This window comes from Jaculus jaculus, chromosome 9 (genome assembly GCF_020740685.1).
Source record: "Jaculus jaculus isolate mJacJac1 chromosome 9, mJacJac1.mat.Y.cur, whole genome shotgun sequence".
Taxonomy (NCBI): domain Eukaryota; kingdom Metazoa; phylum Chordata; class Mammalia; order Rodentia; family Dipodidae; genus Jaculus; species Jaculus jaculus.
Genome location: NC_059110.1, coordinates 85,639,038 through 85,659,062, shown reverse-complemented (window position 1 = coordinate 85,659,062; position 20,025 = coordinate 85,639,038). Strand labels below are relative to the sequence as shown.

Here is a 20,025-nt window from a genome sequence, read left to right as displayed (position 1 = left end):
CTCCTGAATAGTTGAGATGAACGTGCGCCATCAGGCTCATCCTCACCCCTACTAAGCACCAAAAGAGGCACATGGTCACTTATTTATTTTTGATACAAATGTACATGACATGTCTTGACAGCCACCCACCATCACACAGGTAGAACCTGGCCCCCTGGGGGCCAGGTGGCTGGGGAGATAGCTGGTGGGTGTTACTGCTACTGCCTCACCAGCCTTCCCAATGGCAGCCAGATCCCCAGGCCTCCAGAGGGTGATCACCACGGGTGCAGGTAGTGATGGTGCTGGCCTCGCAGAGGTTAGGGGAAGGGGCTCTCAGCTCCATGGTCGCCAGCTGAGTTGGGGACCCTGGGGAGCCAGCCCCAGGCTCAGGTGCTTGGTCTTCTGCCTAGCCAGCACACTTCCCACAAGGGAGGGAGGAGATGAAGGGAAGTGGTTTTCCTCTTAAGTTTATAGTATAGGGGTAGGAGTGGGGGTAGTGGCAGGTCCACAGCTGGTGACCCTGGCAGTCCCTCTCCCCTAAGGGGAGAGATGCTGGACTTGCCAATGCTGGTCCCACCACTCTGGTCCCCTTACCCCTCAACGCTCCAAGTGGGCCAGGCCTTCGGAACGGCACTGCCGCCCGCACACTCATTCGCAGGCACGCAGGGACACTCAGTTACCACAAAGTTAAAATTAAGGGGTGGGGGAGGAGAGAGTAAAAGATTTTCCAGTGTTTGCTGCTGGGGACCCTGGCACACAAGTTGAGGGCTGTGCCCTAGGCAAGGGCTGTTTGGCATGAAAGGAGAGCAGCAAGGGGCTGGTGGCTACAGGGCAGGAACATCCACAGAGATAATGTACAAAGGAGGGTGATGCCCCTGCTCAGCCCCCTTAGGGCTAAACTGGCTCATGGGGATGGGGTGCAGGTAGGCAGAGATGCCCCACTTGGAGTGTCCCCATCCCACTCTTTGCTGAGGGTGCCCTGGATGGCAGGGCAAGGGGCTGGGAGGGATGACTCGAGGCCTCTGCAGGCCAGAAGGGAGAGAATGCTATGTACAGGGGAAGGGGCATGGAATGTGAGGGACAGAAGCTCCTGCCACCCCACCTCCCCATCCTTGGGGCTCAAAGGAGTGGGCACCAGGGTGCCTGGCTGCCAGGGGAGAATGGCAGCACTAAGGGCACTTGTGCCAGTGGCTCTGTTGGGGTGGATTAGTGTTTGGAGTGGCCCAGCTCCCATGGTCAATGAGGTCCCAGGGTGTGGGTGTGGGTGGGGAGTGGTCACTGCTTCTTCTCTCGGGTGGTGATGGTGACCAGCTGTTTAGCCGCCTTGGCAATGTCATAGGCGCACTGGATCACCTGCTGAGTCAGCAGCTGGAAGTCCACAGGGGCACCAGGTTCTGGGGGCACTGTCTTCCGGCACTCACTCTGCAGCCGGTAGGCGCTGGCGTTGAGCAGCCGCAGTGAGCTGCGCACGGGCTCCAGGGCTGGCCTCTGCAGGGAGGAGCAAAGGGAGGCTGGGCCCTGGACTTTAAGCCAGATACCTGATTGTGGCCCAGATAGCAGATTCCCTTCAGCTGCCCCACCCAAGGCCTTCCCACTTGCACCTCTATAGGCCCTGTACCTTTGGGAAGAGAGAGGCCATCTCAGTCACAGCCAAATGGATTTTCTCGGAACAGGGCACAAAGCTGTTGGGCAAGGGGAAGAGATAAGGGGCTTCTCAAGGAAGAATCCCACAGACAGGATTCCAACATAGAGACCCCAGAGCACCCAGAAGACAATGGGTCTGTGCCCACCCTACCTGTCATGTTTGAATTCCTGGGCTGCCCGCAACAGCTCCTGAATATTCTTGGTGACCTGCTCTGTCTTCAGGATGACGTCCTCAGTGCTGGGCAGCCCGGGGTCCAGGTCTCCATCCAGGCTTTCTAGCTCAGGGTGGAGCTCATCCTCCTTGCCTAGTTCTAGGAATCGCTTTCCTTCCAGCCTAGGCCGAGGTGGAGAGGAGAGAGAAGCATTTCAGCCACGGCTGCGCCTACAGATGCTTTGGCCTCATGATCTCACCACCTCCTCCCCTCAAGGTGTTGTTAGGTGCCTCACCCAAGCAGTGGGTCTCCACTCTGCGTGTTCTCATAATCACTGTCTGTGCCACTGCCATGGCGGGAAAGCTTGCTCTAGAGGATGTGAGGAAGGGCAATAGGTGACGTTCCTGAACCCACACAGACTACACGCTATGTACCAGGGGTGTGGGGTGGTAGTTACCGTGTGGCGGCTTCCTTCCTGGGAACAAGACAGCAGTGGTGAGGAGGGAGTGAAGGGCACAGAAGAGGCAGACACCCCCTTCCGGATCTGAAAGTCAAAGAAAGGCCAGAGTCAGTCTCCACTTGCACTCGGTCACCAGTGTTTGTTTCAGCACCCAGCAGAGGCTTATACACACACACACACACAGGCTGAGGACCAACTGTGCCGTGAACCCTCCTTCTCCAGGTCCTGCTTACCCGGTAAAGGCCAGCTGGGACATGCACTGAATAGATGGCATCGTCCTCCAGCTCCTGGGGGAGACAGCACAGCAGGCATCATGACAGGCCCTGTAGCAGCCCCATACCCATTTCCCCACCCAAGACCCACAGACAGCTCACAGTGCTGTGGAAAGGCTGGAGCCGAGTGCTGAGCTCATCCCCGGGTGCGCCTGCGAAGGGCTTCAGGACAGAGCCTGGCTCATACATGGAGAAGGCCTGGCGGTCCCTTCGGTGTGTACTTCCACCGGGCCCCATGGCTGTGTGTTCTGCCCGTTCACTGGGGAGCGGGGGTGTGGGTACTGGTCCTGGTGGCTGCCGGAGCTGCAGGTTCTCTGCCTGCAGTTTGTGGATCTGTGAGCAACACAGTGATATCCAACTCAGTCCAGGTGGACACTGCCACCATTAAGAAAGGGTGATCCCAGCTCCCAGAGCCCAGGTCACCTTCTAATCACCCCCGTAAGGTTGCAGCCCTCACCTCCCTCTGCAGCCTCCGGAGCTCATCACTTAAGCTACTGTTGACCTTCATGAGCTGCTGCACTTTGGCCTCAGAGGTAGCCAGGGCCTTCTTCAGCTCCAAGTACTCCTGAAGCGCTACGGCCCCATCAGACAAATCTGAGGAGTCCATGCTCTGCAGAGACAGAAGCTAGTCAGCTCGAGAGGCAGGACTCACCAGTCCACTTAATCCCAGACCCCAGCATTAAAGACACAGCTGGCCTCCACAGGCCAGAAGGGGAACACACAAGTATGTGGGGGACAGTATTCAGACCCTGGCACGGTTGTTCCGAGTGGTGCCGGCACTGATCAAGGGTTCCTGGTCTGTGTCTTCGTCAGACGCCACACTGTCGTAGTCGTGCTGATCATCAAGGTCACTTTGGCTCCGTGCAGACAGCTCGAGGTTGTCTGAAGACACAAGATCTGCCACTCAGGGCTTGTTTAACCACACAAGCCATTTGTTATGGCACCAAGGCCTGGGAGGGTGCTCAGGGCACGCGCCTTCCCACCTGTGGGGCTGCTCAGACTCTTGCCCTGCTGCCTCCGCTTGGCCTCACTGAGAATGTCGATGATCAACGTGGCAAACTCTCGGGCATTAAAACGGGCCAACTTCTGTCGTCCCTGCAAAGCAGAAAGACCCAGGCTAGTACAAGGGACAAGGGGGCCACTCGTGGCTGGCCCGTCAGGTGGAGACAAAGCAGCAAGGCAGTGCCCTGCAACCTGAGCTACACATGGCCAAAGAAGTCCAGCCCAACACGCCTGGCCGGTTGGCAGAATGGTGGCCCCAAGCCAGCAGACAGACAGACTGACTCAAGGAATCTGGGGATCCCTGAAGGTAGGGGAGACTGGAATACCTCCAGTTCTCAAATAGCTTCTTCCCTGCTCCTAAATCCCACAGCCAGCCAGGCCCTGAAAGGAGGCCTACAGGAAGGGTGGAAAGCTGGCATGGGCTCCAGCTCCCCTACGGTTGACGAAGACAGGGCTCCCAGAGGAGGAGGAGACCACCCAGGCTTCTTTCCCAGCCCTCACCTGATTCCGTGTGGCTGAGTATTCGGGGTTAACTGGCAGGAAGGGTACAGCGCTGCGCTCTGTCACCAGGGTGCTGTGGTTTTGGGTAGCCAGCCACACTGTGGGGGAGGGAGAGGAGCAGATGATCCACAGTGGCCAGGTCCCCTAAGTCGGAGGTGCTGAAGCCCGAGCACAGCCCCCCAGCTCCTCCCTATGCCCACTGGGCTAGCGTCTGACAGAGGGGTTGGCCTCCCCTGCACACAAAGCCAGGCAAACCACAGTGAGGCCCACCCGGCAGGAAACAAGGCCCGTCCCAGCAGGCCAGACCCAGAGTTAGGCTGGATATGGCTGTGGCCAGGAAGGAGTGATGCAGGGGGGTGGAGCAAGACTGGGGACACAGCCAAAGTAGGAGGCAGCCAGAGTGGAGCTGAGCCCCAGTGCTGGGTGGGGGAGGCACCAGAGTGGAGCTGAGCCCCAGTGCTGGGTGAGGGGGAGGCAGCTGGCTGCCTGCAGTTTGGCATTGCCCAAGGGCTTCACCTACAGCCCCCAATCCCAATTACCCCTTCTTAGTCCCTAAAGGACCAGGTCCCAGCCCTTCCAAGCAGGCCCCTCCCCACTCACCAGCGTCATTTTCTCTCCGATCCACCTCATCGTACACATCCATGGCAAGTTCCTCAAAAAGTCGGTTGCTGAGCTGGAGGCAAAGATGGGCCCCAGGGCCAGTTAGCTCAACCAGCCCAGTGCCCATTCATAAGACCAGCTCACAGGATGTGTGACATGAAGGTGGCTCATGCCCTGTGCTGTCCAGCCTAACAGCCTGAGAACTGGGAAATGGGTAGGGCTCTGTGTGTCAAGCTAAAAGGAAGAGTACAGACCAGTTCGTTCCCTCAGAGGTCAGAGGAGATGAGGCCCTGGAGACCTAACACTTTGGAGGGCAGAAGCAGAGTCCAAGACAAGGGCACGGGGAAGTGGCAAGGAGGCAGGCAAAGGACAGGAGGGCAGCAGCGCAGGTCGGGGCAACTCTTAAGGATCCCCAGCCTGTCTAGGCAGACTCACCGCTTGCAGCTTCTTCTTGGCAGCTTTGGCCAACTCAGACAGATCCAGGCTGCGGACAGAGGAAGAAGGGGAGGGGCCAAGCATAAGAGATGGCCAGCCTACTGAGGGTAGCCTCCTGATCATGCAGGGAGCCCAGGAAGATGAGACCCCCAAGACCACATACCAAGCCTCCCGCCCTGCCCAAGCCCCACAGCGTGTGGCTGGCAGGCACAGTATACCTCTGAGACATGCACTTGTGCCGAGATCTAGTCCAGGAAGGCAGCAGAGGAAAGAACAGCACAGAGTAGCAATTACCCCGGAGCAGGAGGCACACGACATGCCATCCCTCCACCCCTTCCAGAGTGTGCAAAGGGAAGGGTCTCTTCACCCCGCTCTTCGGCTTGCTTTCTCTCAGACCCATCTGTCCATTGCCAGTCACAAGGGAGTCACTGGAGGTCTCCCCAGAGTCCTAGCCAAGCTTCCAAACTCTGCCATCATTTCCTCTTGTAACTCTTAGGCCATCTTCCTGCTTCTAGTCTTGCCCCTAAGATCCTTTTACCACCCAGTGGCCAGAATAAATTTTTGTTGTTGTTGTTTTTCAAGGTAGGGTCTCACTCTAGCCCAGGCTGCCCTGGAATTCATTATGTAGTTTCAGGATGGCCTCAAACTCATGGTGATCCTCCTACCTCTGCCTCCCAAGTGCTGGGATTAAAGGCATGAACCACCACACTCAATTTACCAGAGTGAATTTTTTTTTAAAATTTTTTAAATTAATTAATTAATTAATTTATTTATTTGAGAGCGACAGACACAGAGAGAAAGACAGGTAGAGGGAGAGAGAGAATGGGCGTGCCAAGGCTTCCAGCCTCTGCAAACGAACTCCAGATGCGTGCGCCCCCTTGTGCATTTGGCTAACGTGGGACCTGGGGAACTGAGCCTCGAACCGGGGTCCTTAGGCTTCACAGGCGAGCGCTTAACCGCTAAGCCATCTCTCCAGCCCAAAAATTTATTTATTTATTTGAGAGCGACAGACACAGAGAGAAAGACAGATAGAGGGAGAGAGAGAGAATGGGCGTGCCAGGGCTTCCGGCCTCTGCAAACGAACTCCAGACGCGTGCGTCCCCTTGTGCATCTGGCTAACGTGGGACCTGGGGAACCGAGCCTCGAACCGGGGTCCTTAGGCTTCACAGGCAAGCACTTAACCGCTAAGCCATCTCTCCAGTCCCAGAGTGAAATTTTGATACCTCTGCCTGCATTCCCTTAAAACATCTTAATAGCATCAGGCAAATTCAGCACAGTTCAAATCATACTTCCATGTAAAAGCTCTCTTTACACTAGTATCAAGATGGAGAGATGGCTCAGCGGTTAAAGTGCTTGCCAGCAAAGTCAAAGGACCCAAGCTCAATTTCCCCAGTACCCATGTACAGATGCACAATGTGGTGCATACATATAGAGCACATATGCACTGTGCTAGAGGTCCTGGTATGTCCATTTTTTGCCTTCCTGTGTCTCTCTCAAATAAATAAATAAGTAAATTAAATATATAAAAATATACTAGCAGCCAGGAGTGGCATGCCTTTAATCCAAGCACTTGGGAGGCAGAGGTACAAGGATTGCTGTGAGTTTGAGGCCAGTCTGAAACTACATAGTGAATTCCAGGTCAGTCTGGGCTAGAGCAAGACCCCACCTTAAAAACCAAAAGCAAAACAAAAACAAAAAACAGGTGGGCGTGGTGGTACACACTCCAGTACTTGGGGAAGCAGAGGTAGAAGGACTGCTGTGAATTCAAGGCCTCCCTGAGACTACATAGTGAATTCCAGCTCAGCCCAGGCTACAGTAAGACCCTACCTCAAAAAATAAGCAAACAAACAAAAAGCCAAATTTGTATGGAGACTGCTAATTGCAGGTCAGACTGGGCTAGAGCAAGACCTACCTTGGAACCCGACCCCCCCCAAAAAAAAACCCAATACTTTCTTTGCATGTATTATCTTAGTTAACACTCTCAAAGTTTCCTAAAAAATGGCTGGGTATCGTTGCGTACACCTTTTATCCCAGCACTTGAGAGGTAGAGGTAGGAAGATTGACATGAGTTTGGGGGCAGCCTGGAGTAGTGAGTTCCGGGTCAGCCTGGGTTAGAGTAAAACCCTGCCTTGAAAAACCAAAGAATCTCCAAGGGCTGGGTGTGATAGCTCATGCTTCAATCCCAGCACTGAGGGAGGCAGAGGTAGGAGGACTGCCTTGAGTTTGAGACTACATAGTGAATTCCAGGTCAGCCTTGGGCTAGAGAGAGACTACTTACCTTGAAAACCAAAACAAAACAAAAATACCCTCATAATAGGAGGAAAAGATGATATCAAGATAAAACAGAGACTAATGGCGAGAGGGTGGGGATATGACAGAAAGTCAATTTGTGAAGAGGGAAGTGGGGAACGAGAGAAAGTTATCATGGTTTATTGTTTGTGAAAGCTGTCAATAAAGTTTTTTAAAAACAAAACACAAGAATTTCCTGGGGCTGGAGAGATGGCTCAGTGGTTAAGGCACTTGGCACTTGCCTGTAAAGCCTAAGGACCCTGGTTTAATTCCCCACTCTGAGACTGCTTAGTGAATTACAGGTCTGCCTGAGCTAGAGTAGAACCCACTTCGAAAAACAAAACAAAACAAAAAAGAATTTCCTAAAAAGTTAAGTACTGGCACCCCCTTCTATAGGTGAGATGACTAAGGCTCAGAGAGGTTAAGTAGTGTGCCTCGAGTATACAGCCAACAACAAGTGGCAGAGCTGTCTCTATGCGCATCATCACACCTGTGCTTAGACCTCCTCTCACAGGATGGTCACAACTCTTGCTGAGGGTCAGTCTCATTGTTCTCTCACATATTCTCTTCACCCTTGTTCCTCATGTCACACACCATGCTCTGGCCATAGAAGCCCCCTCTGTGCCTTTCCTGCTGCAAGCCCTCAGTGGCCCAGTGAACGTGGGTAGGCTGCCTGTCTAGCTAGAGTTCCTCAAGGGACAGCATGGTGTCCCTGAGGCAGCAGCTTACTCTGAGAAGGTGCTGAGATGCCAACCACTGACTATGTCCCCACGTGGGTGTGTTTGCTATGATACTCACATAAACACACTATACAAACAACAGCAGAATCAGAGCCATGGTGGATTCTCAGGGTTTTAGAACAGAAGAGGTCTGGGTTTAGGGATATGATTCTTCCACCTGTTCCACAGGCTGCTGGGGAAGGAGTAAACTCCTTTGATCTGTGCCAGGAGGGATTGCCTTGGCATGAAATTGTAGCCCTCTGAGGGCCACCAGGTGGCGCCAGCAACCGTCCTGTGAACTGATGAATGGCTGGCTAAGGCTGTACCCCACTGCCTTGAGGCATCATAAATCAGAGGCAGAAAAACCCCAATCATATCCCACCTGGGATTCTGGCCCACTTTGGAGGCATAATAGAGGCCTGACGAGAACACTCATTGGCTCCCAGGAACCCACCTTCTCCCTGTAGAGGGAAGCCTTTATCTAAAGACTGTATAGCAGGTCAGGATGCAATGGTCCAACCTCCCAGCTAGGCCTTTCCTTGTGCCCAAGTCCTTCACATACTCCATATCAGGGGTTCAAGTGGGATGGCGTGTGCTGAACTGACATTTCTGACCTGTCTTATGGCCTGCACTAGGAGAGGACTGGGCTATATCTGTGCCTCTGAGGCCTGGGGAGGGGAAGGGCTCTGGGGCTGGGCCTCCTGGCATTCAATAGCTCCTGGGAAGGGGCCCTTACCTGTCAGCCATCTGTGGGATGATGTAATGCCCATTCTTGTGATCTGAACAAAAATAAAAATGCCAAGTCATTGGTGCCAGGTGGCTTCTGCAGCTGGAAGCCCACCTCACTACCACGGGGCAGGACTTGGCACCCAGAAGTGTCAGGAAAGGGAGGAGGGCAGGGCACCCCAAGAGTGTTGGAAGCTGGCTAGATGTCAGGCCCACCCCCCACTTCTTCGCCCCAACATGCTTGCAGCAACTGAGAGCCTGCAGCAATTTCATAGGAGCCAGTTGCCTAGCAACACAGTTCCCCAGCTGGCTTTATCACTATGGCACCTGCTGCTGGGGTGTGTCTGGGTCCCACCTGCCTGGCCCTGCCAGGACTACCCCATGCTTTGCCTACCCGGCTTGCGTCCACAGAGGTAGAAGGCCAATCGGTCTGTGAGCTCGTACTGGCACTCGACTAGCCTTTCTGCCAGTTCATGGTGCCCCGCCTGCCTGTGGGGAGGGGGACACAGCTTAATCCTGCAGCAGCAGCCCAGTCCTACCCACTGAAGCGTCGACTCTTAGGCTGAGCCTCACCTGGCATAGTCGATGGGTGTGCGGCCATTGACATCAGGAGAGCCGGGGTCAGCCCCATATACCACCAGCAATTCAGCCTGCAGTGTCTGTCCTGCCTTGGCAGCCACATGCAGAGGGGTGGTGCCCTTCTCTGGGTGGAAGAAGTTGGCCTGGGCACCCAGGGACAGCAGGCGTAGACATGTCTCCAAGTTGCCTGTCCGCACACTTGAGTGCAATTGCTGCAAGGAGCAGAGTGCAATAAACGTGTATGCATAAGGCAAAACCCAAAGCTGCTCCTGGGACTCCTACAAGCTCTAAGGCCCTGATAAAACTGGGCCATATCAGGCAGGACAGAGGGCTTCCCACTAGCAGTTAATGCCAATTAACAGTAGCTGCTGCCAGTCACCATCTACCATTAGTTATGTGCCCTGCTGCTATTACTTCTCCATTTCACAGGTGGGAGAAATGGGGGTTCTCAATAGCTAAGCAGCTTTCTCAACTGCCAGCTGGAGGATTCTAGTGTTGCGTGCCCACTTTGGAGTTGAGGTGTCTAGGCCACCCACAGCCCGACAGAACAATCTTTCCAGTCCCACTATGCCTATCCCACGGCTTTCCCCTGCTCTAGGCTACCTCTGCGACTTAGACCTCGATGGCGATGAAGGCGAAGCCACAGGATGGAAGTCATGGCTGCGGGAAGAGGGGAGGCCCCCACCCATCTGTTGTGAGACACCTCTCACCTTGCTGAGGTCCTTGGCAGTGACCCCATCATCATCCCGGCAGGGAAGCTTGTGCACAAACGCCAGCATCTGGTACTTGGCCCTGATGAACTCGGACTTGATGGGACTGCATGGGGCACAGAGGCGGCAGTGGGAACAGAGCAGGAGGCTCATCACCCAGCTACCTCCCAGGTCAGTCCTAGAGAACACAGCGCTACAGCCCCACTCACTGCACTTTGTCTTGGGGGTTGGCTTTACGCCGGCCACTTTGCACTTGTGCAGGGTCCAGCAGGGAGTGCTCCCAGATGGAGTTGGCCCCGTTGCTGGCGAGTGTGTGCACCATCTGTGGGGAAGAGATGCCAAGTGAGAGTGCCCACTGTGTGCCAGGCACTGGCGAGTGCCTGCCATAGCTAGAAACAGCACTGAGGATCCCTACTGTGTGACTGGCACTGCTGTCCTCCATCCATCCAGTCAGGCTCTCCAGAGACATGGATTCTGCTTAGCACTCCAGGCTAGCTCACATTGATACATTTGCCAAAATTCAGAGAGGCTAAGCAACTTGTGCAATGCTACTGTCCCAGCTATTAAGTGGCAGTGGTAGGCTTTGAGTTTCCATTCTGTGTGGAGGGAGGGGCTAGTGGAATGTCTCAGGGTCAGGCTCTGCCCCAGGTGGGTACTGTCCCTGGAAGCTGAAGACTTCGGGGCAGGTGTGTGTTGGGATGCCTAATTACAGCACACTGTGGGACACAGCTTAGGCCCCAGCTCCCTACCTGCAGCAGTGTGGGAGGCCAGGCGCTGTGGCGAAGGTGCTTGACAATGGAGATGTGACGTCCCAAGCTCCGGTGCACGCTGCAGCACTCGTCACACACCAGCACACCCCTGCTGATAGATGCCCAGCCAGGGTCTGGGTAGGGGACAGGGGGGTCAGCTGCAGTCAGAGGAAAGTTACTACCTCCTATGCACATTCTCTGGACCAGTACTGCTTAGTGCTTCATGTACATCCTCTCACTGCCCAAGAGCCTAGAATGAAGATGACTGTACAGTCTGTTTGCTCATGAAGGATACCCCCCATCAAGCCCTTTCTTGCACATCCTGACCCCACTGGGAATGCAGGGTGCCCAGGGTCCCTGGGGTGGACCCAGCTTCCTGTCCTGCAGCCATGGCTACCAGTTCACAGACTTTCCCCAGGGAGTAAGGCTGCTCCTAACCATTCTACAGGGAGGCAAGAGTCTTCTATGGGCTATGGCCTTGATGCCATGTGCCACATAGCTCTGGGCGCCATCCTGTTCTGGCTCAGTGCAGCATCTCTCCTGTACCCAGTATTTTGTCAGACCCTGCCTGACAGATAACAGCTCTTCATGGGCTCTTGCCCTGCCCACATACTGGCTGACCCACCCTCCTGCCACCATCACTCTGGGCTGAAGCCCCTCTTAAGGAAAATAGGCAGAGCAAAGGAGCTAACCTTAAACGAGTGCCCACTGGTTATAGCAGAGTGCTTTATCTATGATTCCCCTTACAGCTTCTATCCTGCTGTACACATGAGGATTCAGAGGCTTCAGAGAGGTCAGGCTTGTTCAAGGTCACACAGCAGATGACAGAATTGTTGATATGGACCCAGGCGACTGATGCCAGGGTTCAGATCAGTTCTATACTTGCTGCTGCCCTCTGCCCATTAAGTCCCAGATGGGTACGAGCCCCAGGAGCTCCTCATTTTTAAAAAAAATATTTTAATTAATTAATTTATTTGAGACACACACACACACACACAAATAGAATGGTGCACCTGAGCCTCCAGTCACTGAAAATGAACTCCAGACGCATGCGCCCCCTTGTGAATCTGGCTTATGTGGGTCCTGGGGAATCGAACCTGAGTCCTTTGGCTTTGCAGGCATGTGCCTTAACCGCTAAGCCATCCTTCCAGTCCAATGAGGAGCTACTCCTCATTGCTTGTGCAGAAGTGAACAAGGGAAAGGGGAATGGGGCTAAGACTGAGTAGAAGCTCCTGTGTCCTCCTCAAGCGCTGGGGAGAAGCCACCACCCCAGGCTCCTCTGAGTGGGAGGAGGTGGCTGTATACAACTCAGTGTGGGGAAAGGAAAGGTCACAAGGGAGAAAGCCGCCATTGTGTGCGGTCCAGAGTGGGGGCAGGGAGTCTCTCTCCCAGGACACTCTGCTCTGCCCAGGCCCCCACTCAGGCTCAGGAAGCCCTGTCCTGGGGTGGGTGGAGGGCGGGGGAGGTTAGATCTCTGCTTTCCCTTGTAGGGCTCAGGGTACCCAGCAGTGGGACCCTGAGGGGAGGACAGGTTTGGGATAATGGCAACCTCTCCCAACTAGAAGGTGAGTCTCAGGCCCTTCTACCCAAGGTCTCCCATTAAAAGTTCCCAGCATCATGGGCAGACTCTGAGTCAGGGGCTTGAGTCTGGTCACATGGGGTGTTCCCCACTACAACATGGAAACAGGAAGTAAAAGAGATCAGTCTTTGGATCGAGGCTTCTTTAGGGATTTCAGGAAACAAGGTAATGACATGAACGAGGTCCACCACATATCATCTCCCCAGGGGGCGGATTTCAAGGACTCAAAAGGAAGGGACTAGCTACATATGCCAGTAAGGGTAACCCTGGGCATTTCTGTGCTGGCTTTACCTAAACAACAAGCCCTTCTCCCAGGCATGGAAAAGTCGCTCCCCCCACTCCCAAAGACCACTGGGTCAGGGGGTCTGCCTGCAAGTCACCTCCTGTAGCCCTGGCAGGAAGCGGGAAATGATGCAGCCCAAATTCCTCTTGTTGAAGCGGTGGGGTTTCCTGTAAGCCGGGCGCCGCCCAGGCCAGGATCAGAAATGGGCAGCTCTGAGGCCTCCACCCCAGGTCTGTTGCCCTATGGAGAATTCAGGCCTAGAGAAGCCAGATAGATATTCAAGGCCAGTGGCCCCAAATCAAGGTTTAAGGCTTTGCTTGGCATTTTCTTCCAGCCTGAGATGGATCCTCCTTTCCCTGTGCTGTTACCTGAAACATGAAGGGTGAACAGTGGACATGGTTCTGGTCTGGGTCACGATGGGACCTGCTCAGTTCTAGATGACACAGATGGGAGGTGTGCCCTATTCTAACTACACCCTATGCTCAAATGCCCTTGGCCTACCAAGCAGGAGCTCAAAACTCCACCTAGGCCAGTTCTTAGCAGAAAGGCCAGGATGGGTTCCTGAAAGCCCAACAGCCCCTAAGAAGCTCTGCAGCAAACTTGGGGCAGGAGGACAGGGAATGCACGGGGCGGGGCAGTGGTGGTGTCCTGGCTCCTCCAGCAGGGTACAGGTCTGAATGTGTGGGCAGGCAGCAGTAAAGGCCTTAGGATAACATGACTAATGCCAACCCCAGGAAAGCCTCTACTAAGGTGATTTCACACCACCACTAAAAGCCACCAGTGGGGTCTAAGGCCATTAGGTCTCACAGAAAGGGCAACCTCAGACCTGCCCTTCCTGAGATAAGGGCCAGATCCCCGTAGACAAGAAGGAAAGGCTGACTTTGTTGAAAGTAGCTAAGAAGAATCCATGAGGCCAGAGGCCAGTATGGAAGTTCCCTTTGGGGGCATGGTCTGGGAGTGGGCAAATGGAAGGCCCAGCATGATGGAAATGTTCTACATTCTGAGTGGAGGGGCAGTTACAGAGATTCATGCATAAATGAAAACCTACAGGACAAACACTAAGGGACAAACACTAAGGGGCAGGCAGACTTAAGTTATACTTCAATAAAAGGAAAGCCCACCATTTGCTCTACTCTTACGAGAAGATGAATGAACCTGTAGGTTACCCTGCAATATGTTTTCATCTAGTGACCAGCCCTTGTCACCCATAAGAGAGGTCTTTATACCTATATTGGGGCTGCCAAAGCTTAAAGGCTGATGTCGGGACCATAGGGTAAGAAGTAAGCACTTGAGAGCCAGGCCAGGGAGCTTAGGATGGAGGCCATGTGGGCAGCAGGAGAGATGGCTCATTGGTTTAGGCACTTACCTTCAAAGCATAAAACTCGGGTTCAATTCCCCAGTAACCATGGAAAGCCAGATGCACAGTGACACATGCATCTGAAAATCATTTGCAGCACCCATTTTCTCGCTCTCTCTCTTTTGTTTATTTGTTTGAGGCAGGGTCTCACTCTAGGTCAGGCTGACCTGGAATTCACTCTGTTGTCTCAGGGTAGCCTTGAACTCACAGCAATCCTCTTACCTCTGCCTCCCCAGTGCTGGGATAAAAGGCGTGTGCTACCATGCCGGGCTCATTTCCTCTTTTTAACCATTTTTTTCCCCTCAAAATAAGTTCTCGCTCTAGCATAGGCTGACCTAGAATTCACTATGGAGTCTCAGGGTGGCCTCGAACTAAACTCACAGCGATCCTATTACCTCTGCCTCCCAGTGCTGGGATTAAGGGTGTGCGCCACCACACCTGCTTTTAACCTTTTTGCATTTGTATTTATTTATTAGAAAGACAGAAAAAGAAGCAGATAAGAAAGAGAATATGGGCAGCCATTGCAAATTAACTCCATACATAGTGCATCTGGCTTATGTGGGTCCTGGGGAATTGAACCTGGGTCCTTCGACTTTGCAGGGAAGTACCTTAATTGCTAAGCCAAGTCTCCAGCCCTCCCCACCCCCCAGGTAGGGTTTTGCTCTAGCCCAGGCTGACCTGGAATTCACTCTGTATTCTCAAGGTGGCCTTGAACTCACAGGGATCCTCCTACCTCTGCCTCCTGAATGCTGGGATTAAAGGCGTGTGCCACCATGCCCAGCTCAGCACACCTTTTTGTAAAAAAAAAAAAAAAAGTATTTTATCTATTTACTTGCAAGCAAGCAGAGAGAAATCGAAGACAGACAGAGAAAATGGGGGCACCAGGGCCTCCTGCTACTGAAAACAAACTCCAGGTGCATGCATCATCTTGTGGGTACTGGGGATTTGAACCTGGGGCCTTGAGGCTTTGTAGGCAAGCACCTTAAGTGATGAGCCATCTCTCCACCCCTCTGTCTCTTTCTGCTTGCAAATAAATGAATTGATTAAAAGCACAAGGGAATTAACAATCAACATTCTCCAGAGTACCCTGAACCTTGCTTCCCTTCTGGGACTCCCAAGGCACACAGATGGCACCTAATAAAGTGGCACAAGGGGTCAAGGCATCCATGGCATGTCTAGCTGCTTTGCCACATACCTACACTTGTCCATGATGCATGAGGCTGTCTGGACTCAGGCTGCATCTCACCTCTCACCTCCAGCACTCCTCTCTCCCAAGTTAACCAACTACAGACAGACCATGACACCGCTCCTAGAGCCAAGACAGTCGAGTTCCTACCATGATGACTGGGACGTAGGCATGCATCAGGGGGCTTGACACTGGGTCCACACTACAGTACACACTCATGTGCTCTTGCCCAGGATGCTACAGGCCCAGACTGAGAACTCCACTGAGTGCCAGGACCACGGGGGCAGGGTGGGGGGTGGTCCTGACAAGCATCAGCACACTTTTACTAGGGGAGTGCCTGCCTTGTGCCAGACACCACGCAGGTGCTGGGGTGGGATGATGAGTAAGACTCCCTCAACATTCTGCCCACTGCCTGACCTGTATTCTGGATCAGAGAGAAGAAAAAGAGGTACTAGAGCTAGGCATGCCCCTGACAGATGGGGCCTGGGGCTCGGAACTGGGCTGCCCAACACATCTACCTGACAGGCTCCATGCCTCCTTGTGTCCACTGGGCCTCCAGAGGCTACAGGCAATGCACAAAGGGCAATGGCCTTGCTGATGCTGCCCTACAGGCCTCTGTCCCAGAAGAAGTACAGATTGGGAGACTGGAGGGCCCTCAAAATCCATTTCTATTTCAACTTCTTTGCCTCACAGTTGAGGAAACCGAGTCCCAGAATGAGGAAAGACATTCCTTGGGTCACAGAGTGAGGCAATACTAGAACCCAGGTCTCCATGATTGCGTGCCCCAGAGGTGCAGAACAACCTAGGCCAGACACAACCCTTCCATTCAGACTAGCCTATGGCTGGGAAAGGGAGTATAGTTTCCAGCTAATTAGGGGAAAGGACAGCCATCCTCAGATGGCGCCTGCAAACTATGATATGCCCTGAAGAAATCGCAGGATCACAGCCACCTACAAGGTATCTTGCGCCTTACCCCTGCCAGGTACCAGCTCCCAAATTCTCCAGCCTATATACCATGAGAACTATCAAGCTATCGTGCCTGTTGGGTCTGAAGATCTCAAAGGAGTGATTGACTGCAATTTATAGATCAGCAAACCAGCACTCCTCACTCTCACTATGTCCAAAAGTCCCCTAGGAGTTTACAAGACCCTGAGCCAGCCGAAGGAGACAGCTTCTTCTCTAAAGAAAGGATGGACAAAGACCACAGCTCCTTCCCCCAGGCCAGCTGCTCAGCCCCATCATTTGCTGCGTCCTCTCACATAAGGGACTAGTCTGGTGGGTCACTGATCTCCACTTCCTCAGCAGTCCAGGGGCTTTCACACTAGCTCAGTAATAACTGCTGGGAAGGAGAGGGGAAACTTAAGCCCAGCAAGGCTTGGAAAGCCAAGTGGACAAGGGGGAGTTAGGCACCACTTTCCCTCATTCTGGCCACACGGAGTCTAGGCGTGGCAAAACCAAGCCCACCTTCACATCAGGCCTACCCGGAACAGGAAAAGCTGAGTCCAGCTGTTCCCAGTTACCAGCAGGTCTGGGGATGCTTCCGGGGAAGATGCCCATGCTTGGACTGGAGCTAAGCACCAGGCCCTACAGGAAGCCCCAGCCTAGCTATTGGGGAGGGGGGCAGGGCGTCCGAGTAGCATCCACCCCTTCAGGTGCTCCGAGCAAACTGTATATCCAGGCCCCTTGCCCTCTGCCGCCCCGGTGGGCAGGCTGACCACGCGAGCAGCAGGTGCAAGACGCGGAGGTGGCACTAAGATAACACAAAACCACACTTGTGCCCACTCCCAAAGCCTGCCGGCCTCCGCCACGGCCCTCCAGCCGCTCCAGGCTGGCGCTTCCGTCTGGACACCGAGATGGAGGTGGGGAGGCAGCTCCAGCAATGTCCTCCCTCTCCCGTCCACCGCCTCAGCCGTACAGGGGCCCCAGGCCGACCCTCCCGCCAAGGACGCGGCTCCGCTCGGGGCCGGGACTGGAGGCCGCAGCCCCCTGCCCCGCCCCGCGGCCCCGCACGGCGCTCCCGCCAGGCCCCGGCGCCCGCCCGGCGGCGGCCTAGTGCGCGGTCCCGCCCCCGGCCCCGGCCCCGGCCCGGCGCGGCGCGCTTACCCGGGGCGCTGCAGTCCGCACACACCTCCGCTCGCGGCCCCTTCCGGGACATCCTCAGCGGCGACGCGGCCGCAGCCCTCTGGGCCAGCGTGGGGGGCGCGGGCGGCGGGCCCGGGCGGCGGCCGTGCGGCCCGGACCGGCTCCGGCAAGGCCCCGGCTAGGCTCCGCGCGCCCGGCCAACCGTCCGCCCCCCGAGGGCTGGCCCGGACCCCCGCCGTGCCCGCTCGCGCTCGGGCGCCCTCCGCCCCGCGCGCCCCGCGCCGCCCCGCCGCCGCTGGCCGCTCTCCCCGCCCCCTGCGCGGCTCAGGCCGCTCCTGCAGGAAGCGGCGCAGGCCCTGCCCACAGAGGGAGGGGCAGCCCGCGCCCCCGCCCCGCGCCGCGCCGTGCCGCTGGCCGCGCCTCCCGGAGGAAGGAAGCCGCTAGCGAGCGAGCGAGCGAGCGAGCGCGGGCGGGCGGGCGGGGGCGGGGGCTCTTAAAGGAGCCGCGGCCGTCTCCCGCGACGTCCGAGGGTATGGCCTCGGTTCTCGAGCTCCCTAGGCTCGAAGGCGGTGTGAGTCACCCTCATAGTACTGTTCGCTTCACTTTCAGCGGGGGCCTGGGAGGAGGGTGGTCCGCGGAACGTCCGGCCCAAGGACATAGTTGGAGGTTGGGGGGTGGGAGGGAGGTCCGGGAAAAGAGGAAGCAGCTCCAGGCTCAGGGTTCCTCCCCCTCAAAGAGGCTGGGCCTTGGTTACCCATTTATCTTCGCTTGGGATAAAGTGTGTATCCTGGTCCTCCACGTGTCCACGTCCTCGTCCAGGTGGGTTTGTGGTCACACCCTTGCTGAGTAGACACACTGCCAACAATATGGACGGACCAGGAGAGGTCACACAGTGAGGTCCCCCTACCTGCAGACTAATACACCCTCCATCCTTGCTTCACACCAGAGGGGGGAGAACCTTGCGGGTACTTAAGACCTCGTGAAGAGTGTTCCCTGTGCCTTGTGTGCAGTACTATCAACTTCTGTTTTGTATACATCTACGTTTCTGGCCCACCAAAGGGGTGTGTGGCTAGTGTGCATATAACTTAGAAGGGCCATTTCTGTGAGAGGCACATGAAAGGGAGGCAGGGAGCTGAAGTGCAGGTGGGGATGCACCCCACCCTGAGCTTGTTCCCTTTACACACGTGAGCCCCATGTCCATCCAGCCCCGATCCCTGCAGCAGCAAAAAGCCTGTCGGGGTATTTTGCCTGTGGCGAGGATAGAAATGTCCAAGCCCCGGGGCCAGGTGAGTGGTGACAGTTACGGGGTTTCCCAGGTGTCTGGGATTCCTATGGTTCCTATTCAGCAGTAGGTCCGGGATTGGGGGAGTCCTTAAGAAGGGGTACCTGAGTGGGTTCGGATTTAATCCCAGCGGTGCCAGAGCAGCAGTGACTGGTGGGTGGGCAGGCTTTTTCCCTAGGGTAGACAAGTAATGCTCATGAGTCACACCACCCGAAATACATGCAGAGCTGCTTCCATCGCCTTTCGCTGCAGCCCAGATTGACAAGTTTGTTTGAAATTGCGATCCACGGGATATATTTATAATCGCACCTTAAAAGAAAAAATCTTGCAGGCCTCGCCTCGCCCCACAACCAGCCACTCAGCTCAGCTGTTGGCGCTCCTGCAAAGATAACTTGTGGTTTGTAATGGGAGCCACCACCTGCAAAGGGGTGGTGGTCCCAGGGAGGGGAGGGGACCGAGAGCCCTGAAAGCTCAAACCGGACACCCAGCCCACAAGCGGTGGCCTCCCCTTCACCCCCAATCGACCCCTCGGCTATGGAATTTCATTTATTAAATGTCGAGGCTTGCCGCAGCTTGGCTGTCTTTGTTTCTTCGCAGTGTGGGCGCGTCTTGAGCACGTGGCAGCCAGGGCGCTCAGACCAAAAGGGAAGCGACTTGGCTTAGTGTCTATGGCTGCCTTGCAAAAGAAAGAACCCAGTTGCTCAGAGAACTGTTCCCCCGCCCCCAATCAAAGCTAAACTCCCTCAGCCTCCTTGGGCTCCAGTGTTGTGCTGAGAAAGGATGATTCACGCCTCTCCCCGTTACCCCCCCCCCCCCATCTCCTGGTTGGCTCCGGGACTACTTGGGAGTGGCCCTGGCACGGACACTGTGTCCAAACTTTGTTCTGGAACCCCCAGCCTCATCAACAGCCAAGCTTCTGGGCTTGAAGCTTGAACGGTTTCTGGATTTCCCTGAGGATATGTCACCACCCCCAGGAAACAGGGCAGTTAAGATGGAATCACACGGCAGTCTATAAAAACAATTTAATGAGGAAATGTACAAGCGTTCTCCCGGTCGCTCTAGACGCCCCTCCTTTGCTCTTACCCCCCCCACCTCAACTCCTGCTGCAGTCACGACACTCTGCTGACCCCTGGTGGTGGAGGTGGCTGCCAAGCCGCCAGGCTGGAGTACCGGGCGAGGCCGCCCGCTCCTCCCTCATCCCTTCCCTGCTGGCACCGCAGGGTGTGGAGGAGGCAGAAGACCACACAAAGAAACACGAGAGAAGCGCGGGGAGTTTGCAAGCTTTCACTGGCACTTCCCACATAAACACACATCTTGGATTGTTGTTCTAAGTCAGGTTGGTGTGGAATTCCGTATTCTTGCCTTTTTTTTTTTTTAAAGGTAAATTCGAGAAGGCCATGGGTTTGGTCGTACCACCTGTCTCAGTCCTCCTGGTTAGT

General features: G+C 55.1%; 1 protein-coding gene across 4 annotated transcripts; it reads right to left on the bottom strand.

Moving 5' to 3' along the window:
• Nucleotides 1-70: 70 nt before the first annotated feature.
• On the bottom strand, nt 71-18,077 carry Git1 (GIT ArfGAP 1). Of its 4 annotated transcripts, none has more exons than XM_045158736.1 (21): nt 18,059-18,077; nt 10,818-10,951; nt 10,278-10,390; nt 10,069-10,174; nt 9,353-9,570; nt 9,174-9,268; nt 8,790-8,832; nt 5,264-5,290; nt 5,046-5,094; nt 4,611-4,683; nt 4,011-4,108; nt 3,491-3,602; nt 3,256-3,389; nt 2,965-3,117; nt 2,610-2,840; nt 2,469-2,522; nt 2,233-2,319; nt 2,071-2,144; nt 1,775-1,957; nt 1,598-1,661; nt 71-1,467 (listed from the first exon to the last, which is right to left on the bottom strand). In XM_045158736.1, exons 1-21 carry the CDS (start codon nt 18,060-18,062, stop codon nt 1,255-1,257), a joined length of 2,265 nt encoding a protein of 754 aa, XP_045014671.1. In that variant the 5' UTR covers nt 18,063-18,077; the 3' UTR covers nt 71-1,254. The 4 variants fall into 4 exon arrangements, with proteins under 4 accessions (XP_045014671.1, XP_045014669.1, XP_045014672.1 ...); XM_045158734.1 differs by lacking the exon at nt 18,059-18,077 and adding an exon at nt 17,326-17,407; XM_045158737.1 differs by lacking the exon at nt 18,059-18,077 and adding an exon at nt 14,715-14,737.
• Between the last annotated feature and the right edge of the window lie 1,948 nt (nt 18,078-20,025).

What these genes read in the sequence shown, in the direction of transcription:
- Git1 (XM_045158734.1), bottom strand. Translation starts at nt 17,377, where the DNA reads ATGTCCCGGAAGGGGCCGCGAGCGGAGGTGTGTGCGGACTGCAGCGCC. An exon ending in CACAAGTGCATGTCTCAGAG is followed by an intron (nt 5,095 to 5,263) that starts GTATACTGTGCC and finishes CTCTGTCCGCAG; the next exon opens with CCTGGATCTGTCTGAGTTGG. An exon ending in TCCAGCCTTTCCACAGCACT is followed by an intron (nt 2,523 to 2,609) that starts GTGAGCTGTCTG and finishes TGTCTCCCCCAG; the next exon opens with GAGCTGGAGGACGATGCCAT.